Genomic DNA, 15,681 nt, shown 5'->3' on the forward strand with positions numbered 1-15,681 from the left:
GAGTCTGATGGGACCTTGGGAAATCTGGGCTGCTGCCCTCTTTTTTTCATGATTTGTTTTCCGTCCATCTTGTTTTCCGTGCTGAGCACCAATGCTACCGACGCCAGGGAGGCAGCTCCCGCTCCTGGACCCTACCTATCGACTCATCAGCTCATAAACCGGGGACCAACTGCTTTACTTCCCTTCTAAACGAAGGCGTGATCAGAGACGTTATGCCTTAGAACATCCCGGTGGCGCCGACTGGGATTGAACCCAAGCCTGCTGGGGTGAAAGGTAATCACGCTTACCACTACACCACCGGCACCGCTAGGGCTGCTGCCCTCAATCAGGTAGTAAATTTCATGAGGAATGTATTACCTGGTTGCGATAATTACTTACAACAGTAGTGGTAGTTACTCAAACAATAGTGGCTTAGCACTACGTTATGGCATAAATAAAAAAAGGATATGGTCGCGGTGGTATTATGTTCCCAACATAGGAAAAAATGAGGAAGCATAACGAACTGGACCCACAAGATTAACGAAAGGTTCTTGAGTTCATGCCTAAGGAAGTCGTAAATAAAATCGATCGAGAAGACTGGGAATCTAAACCACCGTTTTCAGAATGAATGTGTTTTAACGAAGTTACTGTCAATGTTTGCCAAATATTGATGATCAATTTTGCTCTTTATCTTTAGAAAATCATTTTGCGCGTCGTACAAAGGCTAAGTATGTTAGGATTTCTTTCTATTCTATGAAACTGTTTGCGTTGATTCATTGAGGTATTTTTATATTTTTATAATTTTTCTCACTTTTCGTCATTATTTTGCGTGGCGTAAATTTGTATACATATAATCAACTGGCAGTTCCAAAGTTCTTTCCTCATCCGTACTCGCCGCTTAAGACCATCATTTTAATTTGGAAGACTTGCCCAACTCTCGCATGGCAGTTTTGCATCTTAAATTTCCACCCGCTATCTTTACTACTTTATCTCTCAAAACGAAATGCCTGCTAATGTCGTAAACGTGTGAGTGTGGGACTCTGCGAAGACAAGTACATTCTACAGGCGGAAAAGCGATCCAAAGGGGGAGGAGCAGTGCATTTTACGATTTCGAAAATCACCTGTGTCATGTTTGAAATTCTTAACGAGCGCTCTTTCCGAACGTCTACGGAGTTCTATGTGTGTCCGTTGTTGCATGGGGTAATAATCGTAAAATTAATTAGACTTAATGTGACATACTCCCCGTCTCGCTCCGCTTGCAGATGTGGGTCTTCGTTTTTTGCCCCTATTGACCAAACATGATTATTTCTTCTATTCATTTTCGCGAGAGGAACGTACTATAATGGTTTAAACATTTGTCGTGTCGCTGTGGATGGGTCTAATCGTTGTGCACGGGGGAATGTAGTTTATGTTCAGCTAGTATCACTTGAGTTACGGGGGGAGAATAGCAAAATTAAACACTGGACCATTTGCATTGGTCCACTAAATTTATGACTATTCTGAGAAACATGTACAGGTTACAATTATAAATAAACGCGCGAATATATTTATGTGCTACGAACGGTGATGGTGCTGAAGCAGTCCGAAAGGGTAGTTGTGGCTAAGGGTATGCGCTTATCCGGCTAATTTTTCAGGTCATTAATTTTGTGGTGCGCGGATTATTCTCGTTTCTTGTCGCGTTTCGCTCCATACTGGCATCGAAGATGATGATGATGATTAATTGGGCAACGAAACTATGCAAGCGTTTCGTTGGTTTTTCCTTCTTCGGGGCAATTAAGGTGCACTTAGCGGTGTACGATCTTACATGGTTTTATATAAGAACTAAATGGGAGAACATGGTTCGTTCGTTCGATGTGTCATCGTGAGTTGAGTTGATGTGAGGGATTTTTTGTTGCCCTTACACGTAGTATCTACAAGTGATCGATACGTGGAGGAAAAACGAAATTTTGTCATGAGAGTTCTCGGCTAATCACGTGTGGAGGGTTTCCGAAACACTCTTGGGAGGGTGCTGGATCGATTGTTGGTAGGGGTACTAAACTTAGTACTTGTATCCACCGGAGTTGGCACCGCCCTGACCTGGGCCTTCTGGGTATTTGGCTTCACCTTCGTACGTCACCTGAAAATGGAAGTGGTTAGCATTGTTGGTGAAGTTCTTGAAATAATCCACGGTTTGAATGCGCAAATATCGTAGAAGCAGAAGGTTTTTAGGACTTAAACGATTAGGACGAAAAATTTAAAAATAAATAAGACTATTCCATTCTTCGAAGGTCTCATTATATCCTAGAGGTTCTGTAAGAATGTAAGCTTTCTGAATATTGAAATTTCTAGGAGTTTCAAAATGTTTGGCTGCCCAAGTTTGGAGAGTTCTTGAAGATCCGTTAGCTATTCCATGGAGATCCATAATTTCTCAGAATGCTACACACAAACCAAAAATGTATTACATTGAATGTTAGTTGCATTTCCTAAATGTTAGCTCAAATAATAATTACTGACCATAGCAAACAATTATTCAAAGTTTCATGCAAATCGGAGATTGTCGCATCAGATCGATTCGACATTTGGCGTCCCAAGTAACAATTTTGGTTTTATGAGGATTCTGTAGACCATGATTTAGATTTGTATCATGCTTTAAAACCACTATAAAACTTGCAATGTTACTTGGGGTGTAACTGCTAAGTTTTCATGTACTGTGGAATTATTTGGGCCACATTGCGCATCTCGAAACGAAATACTTTTCGTACGAATGCTTGTATGAAAAAGTTTTTCGTTTTGATATGCGCAATGTGGCCCCTGGCATATCCTACAACTTCTAGAGCTTCCGGAACATCGAGGATTATTTGATCTACACAGACTCCCAGTATTCCAAAAAGAAAGTAACGAAGCATCAAAATGTCCAGAAGCTTACATTAAGACTCTGATCCATCGAAATCTACAATCTTTCGATGTCCTAGGATCGGTTCATCAATTGAATTTTTAAATCCCATATTGGAAAATTTACGACTCTTTCGTCACCGCCATTAAACGCATTTGAAATCATCTGCTAGGTCTGCGATCTAACCAGGCATCCACCGCCTCTGGGTTTCATCATCGAGTTTACGGTCTGGTAGGACACCCGATCTCTGTCAGTTCTCGAATATCTGCGACTCCATAGTGACCGGGTTTGCTGACCAAACATCCATCGTCTCTGGAATCATTTGCTAGCTCTACGGTCTGGTAGGACACCAGCTCTCTCTTTCTGTCAGGTAACAACACCAGTATGTCTATCCGAAGACGCCAGTACCAGTTCTCGAAGATCTGTGGCTCCGCTGTCACCGGGTTTGGTGAACAGACAGCCATCGGCTCTGGGATAACCTGTTAGGTCTATCGGTCTGACCAGACATTGCCACCTACGTGATTCTCTATTAGGTTTGGAGTCTGTCAATAATTAAACGGCTCTGGATTTTATCATCAAGTCTACGGTAGGCCAACCAGACATCCATCGCCCCTGCGATCATTTGCTGTATTGGTAGAACATCAGATCTCTGTCAGTTCTCAAAGAACTGTGGCTCCGTTGTCACCGGGTTTACAGACCAGACAGGGTGGCTGTCTTCGGGATTCTATATTCAGTTTACGGACAGTCCAGACATTCAACGCATCTGGGTTTCATCATCAGGTCTTCAGTCTGCTCTCTGTCAGGTAACAAGATCGGTATATGTCTGACTGAAGACGCCAGTCACGCTGTGCCTTCATTGTTGTTCCAGTTCTCGAATATCTGCGACTCCGTTGTTACCGGGTTTGCTGAACAGACATCCATCGCCTCTGGGATAACCTGCTAGGTCTATCGGTCTAACCAGACATCTGCCACCTATGTGATTCTCTGTTAGGTTTACGGTCTGTCAATAACTATACGGCTCTGGGTTTTACCATTAAGTCTACGGCAGGACACCAGCTCTCTATCAGGCCAACCAGACATCCATCGCCCCTGGGATCATTTGCTGTATTGGTATAACATCAGATATCAGTCAGTTCTCAAAGAACTGTGGCTCTGTTGTCACCGGGTTCACAGATCAGATATCGGGATTCTATATTCAGTTTACGGACAGTCTAGACATCCAACGCATCTGGGTTTCATCATCAGGTCTTCAGTCTGGTATGACACCAGCTCTCTGTCAGGTAACAAGATTGGTATATATCTGACCGAAGACGACAGTGACGCTGTGCCCCTAATGTTGTTCCAGTTCTCGAAGATCTCTGGCTGTGTTCTCACCGGTTTTGCTGACCAGACATCCACCGCCTACCGGATCTTGTGCTGACTATCAGTCAGACCAAACAATCACCGCCTATGTTATATGGTCTGTCCAGGTCTGTGCCGTCATTGTTACCGGGTTCGCTGACATGGACATCCACCGCGTACGGGAATCTCTGTTAAGTGCATGGTTTGTCCAGACATTCAACGGCTCTGGGTTTCATCATAAGGTCTGCGGTCTGGTAGGACACCACCACCGTCAGATAACAAGATTGGTTTATGTCTGGTTGAAGATGCCAGTAATACTGTTCTAGTTCTCGAAGATCTGTGGCTCCGATCAGACACCCATAGTCTCTTGGATTACCTTTTAGGTCTATCGGTTTGACCAGATATCTACTTCTAAGCGATTCTCTGTTAAGTCTACGGTCTGTCCAAAATTTAACGCCTCTGGGTTTTGTCATCAGGTCTACGATCTGGGAGGACATCAGCTCTTTGTAAGGATTTCTAACCAGACATCCATTGCCTCTGGGATCATCTGCTGACTATATGTCTACGGGTTGGTAAAATACCAGATATCTGCCAGTTCTCAAAGAACTGACGTTCCGTTGTCACCGGGTTTGCAGACCAGTCAGCCCTCTCTACGGGGTTCTATGTTAGCTTTACATACTATCCAGACATCCAATGCCTCTGAGTTTCATCATCATGTCTAAGATCTGTTAGGATTCCAGCTCTCTGTCAGGTATATGTCTGACAAAAGACGCCAGTTGTGCAACATATGCTTTCAGTTCTCGAAGATCTGGGGCTGAGTTCTCATCGGGTTTGCTGACCAAACATCCACGGGATGATCTGCTGTCCAACGGTCCGACCAAACAACTGTCCTTGTCACCGGGTTTGCTGACTTGGACAGCCAATTAAGTGTATGGTCTGGCCAGACATTCAACGCCTCTAGGTTTCATCACAAGGTCGGTGGTTCGATAGAACACCAGCTCGCAGTCAGGTAACAAGACTGATATATGTCTTGCTTAAGACGCTAGTGCTATTGCGCCATTAACACTCCGAATACGGTGGGTAAAATACTTTACGCCGACTACGAAGCCTCCGAAAAACGTGTAACAGCAAGTTTGCGATGACATAACTTAGCCATTTCTTGATGAATTTCAAAAATTGTGGTACCTCTAAAATTCCTAGGCTCTGTAGATTATTTAAATTGCAGAAAGATTGAAATAGGGTCGTCTACTTTTTCCAAGAGTCGTTATACGTTTTTTTTAAAGGTTTTGCAAGTGGCTTAAGCTCCATAATTTAGATTAATGGGCCCAAATGTTCATAATTAGCCAGAATACAGTCATGGTTCCTATATATGGACGCTGGAGATAACGGAATGGTCCTCTAAAGATCCGGAACATCCGTAAAAGTGGTCTATCCATAAACCTGATCCTAGAACTCCACGGTTTTTTTTTCGAAAACATTAGGAACTGTGATATAAGAAAGAATTTGGGTTCATGACATAAACATGGACCCGGATGGCCATCGGATCGTCATCCGGAACATCCGGAACATCCGTAAAAGTGTTCAATCTATGAAACTGATCATAGAGCTCCACTTTTTTTTTCGAAAACATATGGAACTGTGGAGCTCTACAATCAGCTTCATGGATGAACCACTTTTAAAGATCTTTCGGATCTTCCGGAGGACGGTCTCATAGCCATCCGGGACCACGTTTATTTCACGACCCTAAATTCTTTCTTATATAACAGTTACTAGTGTTTTCGAAAAACAAAAATCTGCGGAGCTCTAGAATCAGTTTCACGGATGGACCACTTTTATGGATCTTCCGGATCCTTCGGAAGATGATCTAATGGCCATTCGGGTTCATTTTTATTCACGACCCAGCATTCTTTCTTCTATCACCGTTCCACGTGTTTTCGAAAAAAACCACGGAGCTCTAGGATCAGTTTCATGGATTGACCACTTTTACAAATGTTTCGGATCTTCCTGAGCAAGCTCCCATGGCCATCCGGGTTCGTGTTTATATCATGAACCCAAATTCTTTCATATATCACAGTTCCTAATGTTTTCAAAAAAAAAAAAAAAAAACCGCGGAGCTCTAGGATCAGTTTCGTGAATTGACCAATTTTACGGATGTTCAGAATCTTCCGGAGAACCGTTCCGTATATAGGAACCATGACTGTATCCTGGCTGATTATGAACATTTGTGCCCGCTTATTTAATTTATGGATCTTAGGCCACTTGCAAAACCCATAAACACTCCTTTAAAAAAAAGTGTAACGACTCTTTTCGCTTTTGAATAAAGTAGAAAACCATATTTCTAATCTTTTTACAATCAAAATAATCTACAGACCCTATGAATTCTAAAGTACCACAATTTTTGAAATTCATCAAGAAATGGCTAAGTTATACCATTGCAAACTTGCCGTTACACGTTTTTCGGAGGCATCGTATTCGGAGTGTTAATATTGTGCATCATATGGTTCCAGTTCTCACAAAGTCTTGACGTACAATAAGTTTTGAACGATTCACAAGTTCTGGAGAGCCCTGAAGAGTTTGATTTTATAGGAGTTGCTAAAAGTTATTTTGCTCTAGGATTTCTGGAAGTAGTACGTGGGCTTATAAAAAACTAAGGGACTTGCATGCCATGACAAACCCAAGTAACAATTTTAGTATTATGAGGGTTCTGTAGTCCATGATTGACCATGCAGTAAGCTTCAATTCCCCGCAGAAGACATAATATGAAAAGGTATCAGATTGATCTGTTTCACTTCAAGACGATGAAAGGGTCTTGAAAGTCTAGATTAAATATCCTTTAAACTTAATCCGTCCCATTTTTTTATTAGAAAACCATTTAAACTCACCTCCGCGTTGTAGCCGTTCTTCCAGTCGGCGGTGTAACGCACAATCTGGGTCCGTCCGTCGGGCAGCTGGACGCGGTACTCACCGCGGGTCACATCCCCATCGCTGACCGCGTTGTGCGAGTAGTCGTTTCCGGTATCAATGTCGTTCACATTGTAGTTGAAATCGAACGGCATGCCCGGTTCGTGGACGTGCTAGGTTTTGGAAATTTGAAGTCGATTTTAGAGGGATGTTCGGAATCGGAAAATTAACTGGAATACTCACATCACCACCAGCCGCTGGTGGGGGTCCATAGGAAGGAGCTGGTGCAGGTGGTCGCGGGAATGGAACCTGCTGTGGTTGCTGGGCAGATGGGAACGGCTGGTTGGGCTTGTCGTAGGCATATCCCTTGTCTGGAGGTAGGTACTGGTTGTTCTGTGCTAGCGTCTGATCTACGATGGTCAGTGCCAGGCATAGTGAGAGACCCTGTTGGAGAAAAACCAAATGGTTAGAAATGCAATTGAAATGCGTTTTATTACAGCAGCAGTGAAATCAGCTGAGCGAGGTCTAATGATTTAACATCCCACAAGTGTTGCAGTTCCACATAACTTGATTTAGGTTAGGTTTGTTTGCGAGATCGTGTACAATTAATGACGGAGGCCTTACTACCATCCTCCCACACGTTGTCAAGTGTCGAAATTGGCGCGCTCTATAAAAACAATGACCTATTGAAGTAGAAAATGAAGGGAGATCTCGCAGTACCTTCTTCAGTAAAGTGAGTACAATGTGGCTGAGCTGAGGAAGATAAATGAGTCACGGAGATGGTCCCTTCCTAATCTTTCCAAACATCGCAGACAATGGAAAGGGGTCTGATCGTCGCAAATTGTAACATGCACCGCCGATGGCATCATTTTCGATTGCAGTAATTCCCTCCACAACGAACGATTGCAGCTCCAGTGAGAAGGGTTGATGTTCTTCCACAGCACCCCCCCAAACTATGGGATAGGTTGAAACAGGTGGGTTCGGTTGACTTCCGAAGAATCGTTCTTTGTCGCAACGAGCTCTGCGCTAGAACATTGGCAAACAAAGGTCTGTGTGCCACCTTAAAAGGTAATATCTCATCTCGTTAATGTGTCGACGTAAATCAATGCGCTTCTTCTACTTCCAACTATGCTGAGCTGCCGCAGGGCGGAGGAGTGCTCTGCGGAACGGAATAAATTTTGATTTACTACAACTCATTATCTGCACATCGGTTGCAAAAAGTCAACCCCGATTCGTACCCCCGAGCGGGTGGTGCAACCCATTGATCACAGTTGCGCCGTGTCGCTTCCGAAGGTTCCGAACCCTTCGATTGCTGCCGATGATGGAATGAAACACCATGCGTGACGGGATTGTGCCTTCTTCGGATAGAGAAGCTAATTAAAATTAGTTTCTATCTATCTCTCTCTCGGCGTCGTTGGCTAAATTGCCTGTCAAAGTTGAAGGAAGGGATGACAGTTCGCGCCCAGAAGCCGGATCCAATCTGAACCCAATAGCCGTCGAGGTCGTCCTATGCAAATGTGCGGTGAGCGGGCTGGCGCGCACTCAATCGATCAAGTCAGGCAGACAGATTGACAATCTATCTAGGAACTAACGGTGCTGATGGTGTGGTGCAACATTGTATTGTTGTGCGTTGTCAATTAGGAATTTTAATGGGAATTTTTTCTTTGTTTTCATATATGTTTCTGCAGGTTCGCCCATTCACGTGCGTTGATGTCGTTTGAATGTTAAGTTCTCTGTATAAGGAGCTTAACATTCACGGTGTCTGTCTTTGACGAACGTTAATTTACTCCATCAATCAATTGGACTAGAATACTTCTTCTACTTCTTCTTCTTCTTCTTCTTCTTCTTCTTCTTCGCACTTCAAGCTTATTGCTTATCGCATATTAGCTTATTGCGTTATCTTAACTTAGTGTTCTAGATGCACTTCCATATTTATTAATTGAGAGCCTTCAATGCTTGTAGCATTTTTGCATTAGTATAATTCCGGAGTGATTTGAGATTTGAGCGTAATTGCATTTGTAAACAAACACGTCAATCACCGATTTCTCGCGAATAAAAGCTTAATCTCGAAAACTAATAACGCTATGAGGTAGAGGAATGATTCCTCTATCATTTGGTTTAGTTTGTTTATGAAATTGAGCTTTATTTCAAGAGAAATTGGCAATTGACGTCTTTGTTTACAAAAGCAATTACGCCCAAATCTCAAATCACTCCGGAATTGTGTGACAAGTACAGTCATACTCTATGCTCAGGGAGCCGAGAAATTTTCCATGCTGAAAAAAATACTAGGCCGAACCGGGAGTCGAACCCAGTCAGCTCCAGCATGGTTTTAGATTGTAGCTACGCCTTTACCGAGTGAGCTCAGGAAAGCCCTGTTTGGACTAGAATAAGGGTTGTGAATTTATGTTTGTCATGCTCTCATTAGTAGGTAACGCTTTTTCCTTTAATAATGTGAAATACCTATTTGTCACATTCAATGATTCCTAATAAACCTTAAGGTAAGTCACAGCGGAAGCCTTATTTCAAATCACGCTCATTTTACCTCGAAATTTCAAGAGCACAAATATTGGCTCTCACAAAACATACAACAATGAAACTGAAACTTAACGTTTGCTACAATGCAGCACACAAGGAGTTCCTATTTCATAAGCGATATCGCAACAGTGCCCGAGATTTGTGCTCTAGAAAACTTGAAATGATAGGGCACATCATGACGGCCATTTTTGGATACTTCAAGGACTCATCTTAAGGCCGTTCGCAATGCTGAGTTACAAAATTGTGTCAAACTACTCGACAGTTATACAATTTCAAACTATCGAAACTTCAACACGATCAGCGCAACGCACATTCTTGAAAGGAGTTTGGTATTCATCCCTACATATGAGTGCGTTTGTTTGCTTCGGTGATTTTAACACAAACGAAGAAGGTCATTCTGGTTCAAGAACATGTTTCCTGGAACAATATGATTGCAATAGCGTACTTCAGCGTCAGGTAACGAACTCGAAGCACGAGAAGAGGACCCGGAGATTCCGGTGGCCATCATATTCAAAGCTACGGGCGCTGATTCGCATAAGAAGATTAGGCAAGTGGTAAGCATCGATACGGACACGCAGAAACGGTTTGCCGATTCGATGCTGAAAACGGTCAATCTACGCAACAGTGGACTCTGGAGTCCATGGGGTTGAAGCACCAAGTATAAGACAATGGCCGACTAGGCAAGAGATTTGCAGGCGGTGAGCAACTCGTGAATCGCTAATGTAAATTTTCTTCGCAGGTGAAAGCAACCTACATCTCAGCGTTCTAAATGATGATCAGCGTAAACTCACAGTTTTAGAGGAGGCGGAAGGATCGGTGCAGTCAAGTCTATGAACATACGCTGTGTCTATCGGGCATAGGATAATCTTGAACTTGAAGCTTTCGGTTTGGCGAAGAACTTTGGATTTGGATTACCTATACCGATAACGTACAACTTTCTCCTACAAATGTTTCACCCTCAAATTGGCGACAAATTCAGTTCTCTATAAGCTCAAAAAGTGGGGGGGGGGGGGGAGATCTTCCCTTCAACAATTGCGGAATGTCGCAGGATATAATCATGAACTCAAACAGTTTCTTCGCGTGTAATAGTCGGTAAAGCACTTGAACTTCAATATAGTGAAACTGGAGTTTTGGATGGTACATTTCGATACGGATCCAAATGCCAAAATCTACAGGATGATATAACAGTTGAAGATTTTTAGAATAATAATTGATCATCCAGAAATATTGGAAAAATATCCAAAGAAGTTTTTGGAGAAATCTGATCACCTAAAGGTCTATGGAATAGTTCATAAGTCACGAGGTGTCATACGAAGATATATGAGAGACGCAATTTGAATTATTTTATACCTCCAGAATGGTACCTATTTAAACTGAAGGCTTGAAAACATATCTTGAGGAATAAATGAAGATCCCTGATCACCTGATGGCTTTTGGAATAATTTCTGAGCAACCTGATATCATAAAAGAAAATCTGAGAGACGTGATTTGAATTAATGAACAGTAGAAGATTCTCAGAACAATTGATTAGCCAGAAGTATTGACAAAATATCCAGAGAAGTTTTTGAGAATCTCTGATCATCTGAAGATCTTTGGAAAAATTATGAGTCATCTGGTTTCTCTTACAGCTGAGAGACATTATTTGATGGTACCTGAAATATTCTGAGTAATTTATAGAGATCTCTGATTACCTGAAGGGTTATGAAATAGTTTCTGAGTCACTTGGATTATAAAATATCTTAGCGATATGATTGGATTGTTGAATCTGATTGGTCTTTGTACACATTTCTGAGTAATCTGGTATCGTGGAGTGAGAGGCAATCACACTTACCACTATACCATCGGCACCGCTTGTAACCTGAGGTTATCATGGGTATCTCTGATCACCTGATGGTATTCGGAATAATTTATGAGCAACCTGGTATCATGAGAGAAAATCTAACAGTTGAAGATTTTTAGAATAATACCTGATCATCCGAAAATCGTGAAAAAATATCAAGAACACCTGAAGATCATTGGAAAATGTTCTGAGCAGTCTGGTATCATATGAGAGAATAGCTGTATGATGTAAATGGGTTCACATATAAATAGATGCATTGATTCAAATATTTGATGAAATCCGATGCTGTTGATCACGGGTCGTAAGTGTTGTCACTGGTCGTGACTTGTCCAAGGGTGATATTTAAACTCGTCACTTGGGTGTGATAGGTATGGATGCTAACCTCTATGCCGGGGTCGCCCCCAAAAGTCGTAAGTTGATACACTTCTTTTTCAAGCTTATCGTTAAGAAACAAATCATCCGAAAAATTAAAGTGTTTCAAGATTATAATTTGTCGCATTATGTTAGATTCTACGGGGAGCTGTAAAACGACGGGGATATAAACTTTTGCATAGTGTAAATGGATGGATCGTTTTCCGCGCCAGTAGGCAACCAAATCGATAACTCAAGCAGCATACCGTAGCTAGAACCCGTGCTTGAAAGCTGTATGACAGTCTCCTGACCAAGTCCGGTGGTTGTATACTTATGGATGATGAAACCTATGTAAAGACTGACTTCGGACAGCGTCCAGTGACTTACATTTTACTGCAGATTAAAATTTGTTTTAGCGGATAAATTCGCACGCAAATATATGATCTGGCAGGGAATTTGCAGCTCCGGCCAAAAGACAAAGATTTTTGACACTGAGAAAATGATTTACTCGGAGGTTTACAAAACCGAATGTCTCCAGAAGCGAATTCTGCCCTTCATCCAGTCACATGATGGTCCGGTGAGATTTTGGTCGGATCTTGGGGGTTGTCACTACAGCCGGGAAGTAAAACAATGGTACAATGACAACGGAGTCCAGTTTGTTCATAAAACCCTCAATCCGCCTAATTGTCTCCAGATCAGGCCCATTGAAACTACTGGGCAGTTTAGATGAAAAATTGCCAAAACAGTGAACGAGATCACCAAAATAGTGCGTCGCTTGATAGGTCGTATTATGAGAAGAGCGAATTCCTTCGAATCCATGAAGAATAATTCGTTTCGTATTTTTTCTTAACGTATAAGGAATAGTATGCACGAGAGAGGGTCTAGGATGCGAGAGGAGCGGACTGGCTGGTTTTGAGCCACACAAACTGTCAAAGCATGAGCCAATCGAGCAGCGCCTATCTTGATTGCATTGGCAGTGTTGCTAAAAAACCGTCATAGGCATAGGTAACCGGCTAAGGCAGCCCTCAATAAAGAGATCGCCAGACGCAAGCGCGCGTGCTTTGACAGCCTATGCCAAAGCGCCAACACGAACCCATGGGGGGATGCTTACAAAGTGGTCATGGCAAAGACCCGCGGCGTGACGGCACCCCCAGAGAGATCACCAGCGGTACTGGCTCCGATCGTTGGGTTCCTGTTCCCGCGTAGGGACGCAGACTCCTGGCCGCGGATCCCAGGCGCGGATCAGGGAGAAGTGTCAAGAGTGACGAACAGTGAACTTGGCGGTATTGCCAGGTCGCTGGTGGTGGGCAAGGCCCCGGGCCCAGATGGGATCCCGGTTGTGGCTCTGAGGGCGGCCGTTGCGGAAAATCCAGACATGTTCCGTTCTGTTTTTCAGACTTGTCTGGACGTAGGCGTCTTCCCAGACGCGTGGAAGCGGCAGAAGCTGGTGCTGCTTCCGAAGCCAGGAAAACCCCCTGGGGACCCGTCAGCATACAGACCCATCTGTTTGCTGGACACCACTGGGAAACTGCTTGAGAGGGTCATCCTCAACAGGCTGTCGGCCTACACCGAATGTGTAGACGGCCTGTCAAGCAGCCAGTACGGGTTCCGAAAGGGCAGATCCACGGTGGACGCCATCCGCGACGTCATCCAGACGGCAGAGGTGGTCCATCGGAAACGAAGGGGCATTCGCTACTGCGCGGTGCTAACCTTAGACGTGAAGAACGCGTTCAACAGCGCGTGCTGGGGGGCGATAGCCCGCTCGCTACACCAGCTCCAAATTCCCGGAGGGCTGTATAAGATTCTGGAAAGCTACTTCCAGAATCGTGAATTGACGTACGACACAGAAGATGGCGAAAAATGCGTTAGAGTCACCGCAGGTGTGCCACAAGGCTCCATCCTGGGCCCGGTGTTATGGAACGTCATGTACGATGGACTGTTGAGGATAAAATTCCCGGTAGGCGTGAAAATTGTAGGTTTTGCCGACGATGTCACGCTGGTAGTCTGCGGGGAATCCCTCGAGGAGGTAGAGCTGACAGCGGCCCACTGCGTCTGGCTTGTGGAGGAATGGATGAGAACCAGGAAACAGGAGCTCGCCCATCACAAGACGGAAGTGGTCGTAGTCAACAATCGCATGTCAGTACAGCATGCGACGTTGACAGTCGGCGGAAGCACAATTAGGTCTGAGCGCTCTCTAAAACTCTTGGGGGTCATGCTCAACGATAAGCTTAGCTTCGGCTGCCACGTCGAGTACGCCTGCAAGAGAGCGTCTATGGCTGTGGGGGCATTATTCCGTATGATGTCAAACAGCTCGGCAGTGAATGCCAGTAAGCGCAGGCTCCTCGCTGGGGTCGTAGTATCTATCCTCAGATACGGCGGCCCTGCGTGGGCTGCGGTACTGGATATTGACTGCCACAGGCAGAAATTAGAGAGTACACACAGGCTAATGTGCTTAAGGGTGGCCAGTGCATACCGCACTATCTCGAGAGAGGCCGTCTGTGTCATAGCAGGGATGATGCCAATCAGCCTTATCATTAAGGAGGATGTGGCGTGCTATGACGCGAGGACCGTTCGAGGGGTGCGCAACAACGCGCGAGTTGTTTCGACCGCGAGATGGCAATCGGAGTGGGAAAACTCCACAAAGGGGAGGTGGACTTACCGCTTGATACCTTCCGTATCAAGCTGGGTCAACAGGCGCCATGGGGAAGTAAACTTCCACCTGACGCAGTTCCTGCCAGGCCATGGCTGCTTTAGGAGCTACCTGCATAGGTTCGGACATGCAAGTACTCCCATCTGCCCCACATGTGCTGGTGTCGAGGAGACCGCCGAACACGTCGTGTTTGCCTGTCCACGTTTCGAGCCAGTATCGAGCGCTATGCTAGAGATATGCGGAGCGGATACCAGTCCGGATAACATCGTTCATAGGATGTGTGGTACCACCGAGAACTGGAGCGCAGTGGTGACTGCGGTCACCCACATAGTTTCGGTATTACAACGACAGTGGCGAGCCGAGCAGCAGTTACCTACTGCCCGACCAGATCGTTAGAGTATTGCTAGAGAGGCGCCATAGCGCTACAGCGGCCCCTTCCACGAAGTAATGCCTTCGGGTGGTTCCGGGGAGGTCAAGGGCCAAGCGCACAGGGTAAGGTTTAGTGGGTCGGGAGTGAAATTCTCCCATCCCCACACCCTGAGTTCCTTCTCAGGTGTCTGTAAGCAGATTCCCCCCGGTATAAAAAAAAGGCATAGGTAACCAAGGCAGTTTGTTTTGAATCCACTCCTCTCTTATCCTAGACCCTCTCTAGTATGCATTTGAGTGAAAAACGTTTTCAAATCCGAAATAGACCCAAATGATGTTGTTCCATTGCTAAGAGAGCCATGCTTAATTCTTTCAGAGTACGGCAGTGTGAACATTTTATGTAGAAGTTGAAAATGTGCAAAGGGCAATTTTGGGTGATTGTAATGAGACATCTTTAAAAAAAAAACCACGAAGCTCTAAGAACACCTTCTTGAATTGACTACATTTATGGATGGATGAACTCATTCAAATAAGACGTATACGAGTGGTTTTAAAAAAAAACGCAGAGCTCTAGGAGCAGTTTTATTACTTTTACGATTGTTACGGATCTTCTGAGGGGTCACTCTGTGTCTCCCAGGGTCCAGGGTGGATTCGAAAAATCTGTGGTACTGTCCTGTACTGGATCTGTTACATTAATGGATCACTTTTACAATTGTTCCAGGAATTCCGGAAGACCAGCTGGTCTCCTAACAGAAGCAATTTTTCCTAGAGGTGATCAGCTATCTGCTCAACAAAAAATGCTTCGTTTATTCGTTAATGTCGATTCCTAGAATAACAAGATGTGTT

General features: G+C 44.2%; 1 protein-coding gene across 3 annotated transcripts in view; it reads right to left on the reverse strand.

Annotated features, from left to right (window-relative positions):
- Positions 1-763: 763 nt before the first annotated feature.
- The window catches only part of LOC135709526 (pro-resilin-like), a 44,523-nt gene continuing 29,605 nt past the window's right edge, over positions 764-15,681 (reverse strand). For all 3 annotated transcript variants that reach the window (XM_065231926.1, XM_065231928.1, XM_065231925.1), the window contains 3 exons: positions 7,337-7,537; positions 7,075-7,266; positions 764-2,095 (listed from right to left, as the gene is read on the reverse strand). In XM_065231926.1, coding sequence (XP_065087998.1) covers positions 2,018-2,095; positions 7,075-7,266; positions 7,337-7,537 — 471 coding nt within the window. In that variant the 3' untranslated portion in view covers positions 764-2,017. The remainder of the gene's footprint in view (positions 2,096-7,074; positions 7,267-7,336; positions 7,538-15,681) is intronic.

This window comes from Ochlerotatus camptorhynchus, unplaced genomic scaffold (genome assembly GCF_037179485.1).
Source record: "Ochlerotatus camptorhynchus isolate MF236.1 unplaced genomic scaffold, CSIRO-AGI_Acam_v1.1 ptg000361l, whole genome shotgun sequence".
NCBI classification, from domain to species: Eukaryota; Metazoa; Arthropoda; class Insecta; order Diptera; family Culicidae; genus Ochlerotatus; species Ochlerotatus camptorhynchus.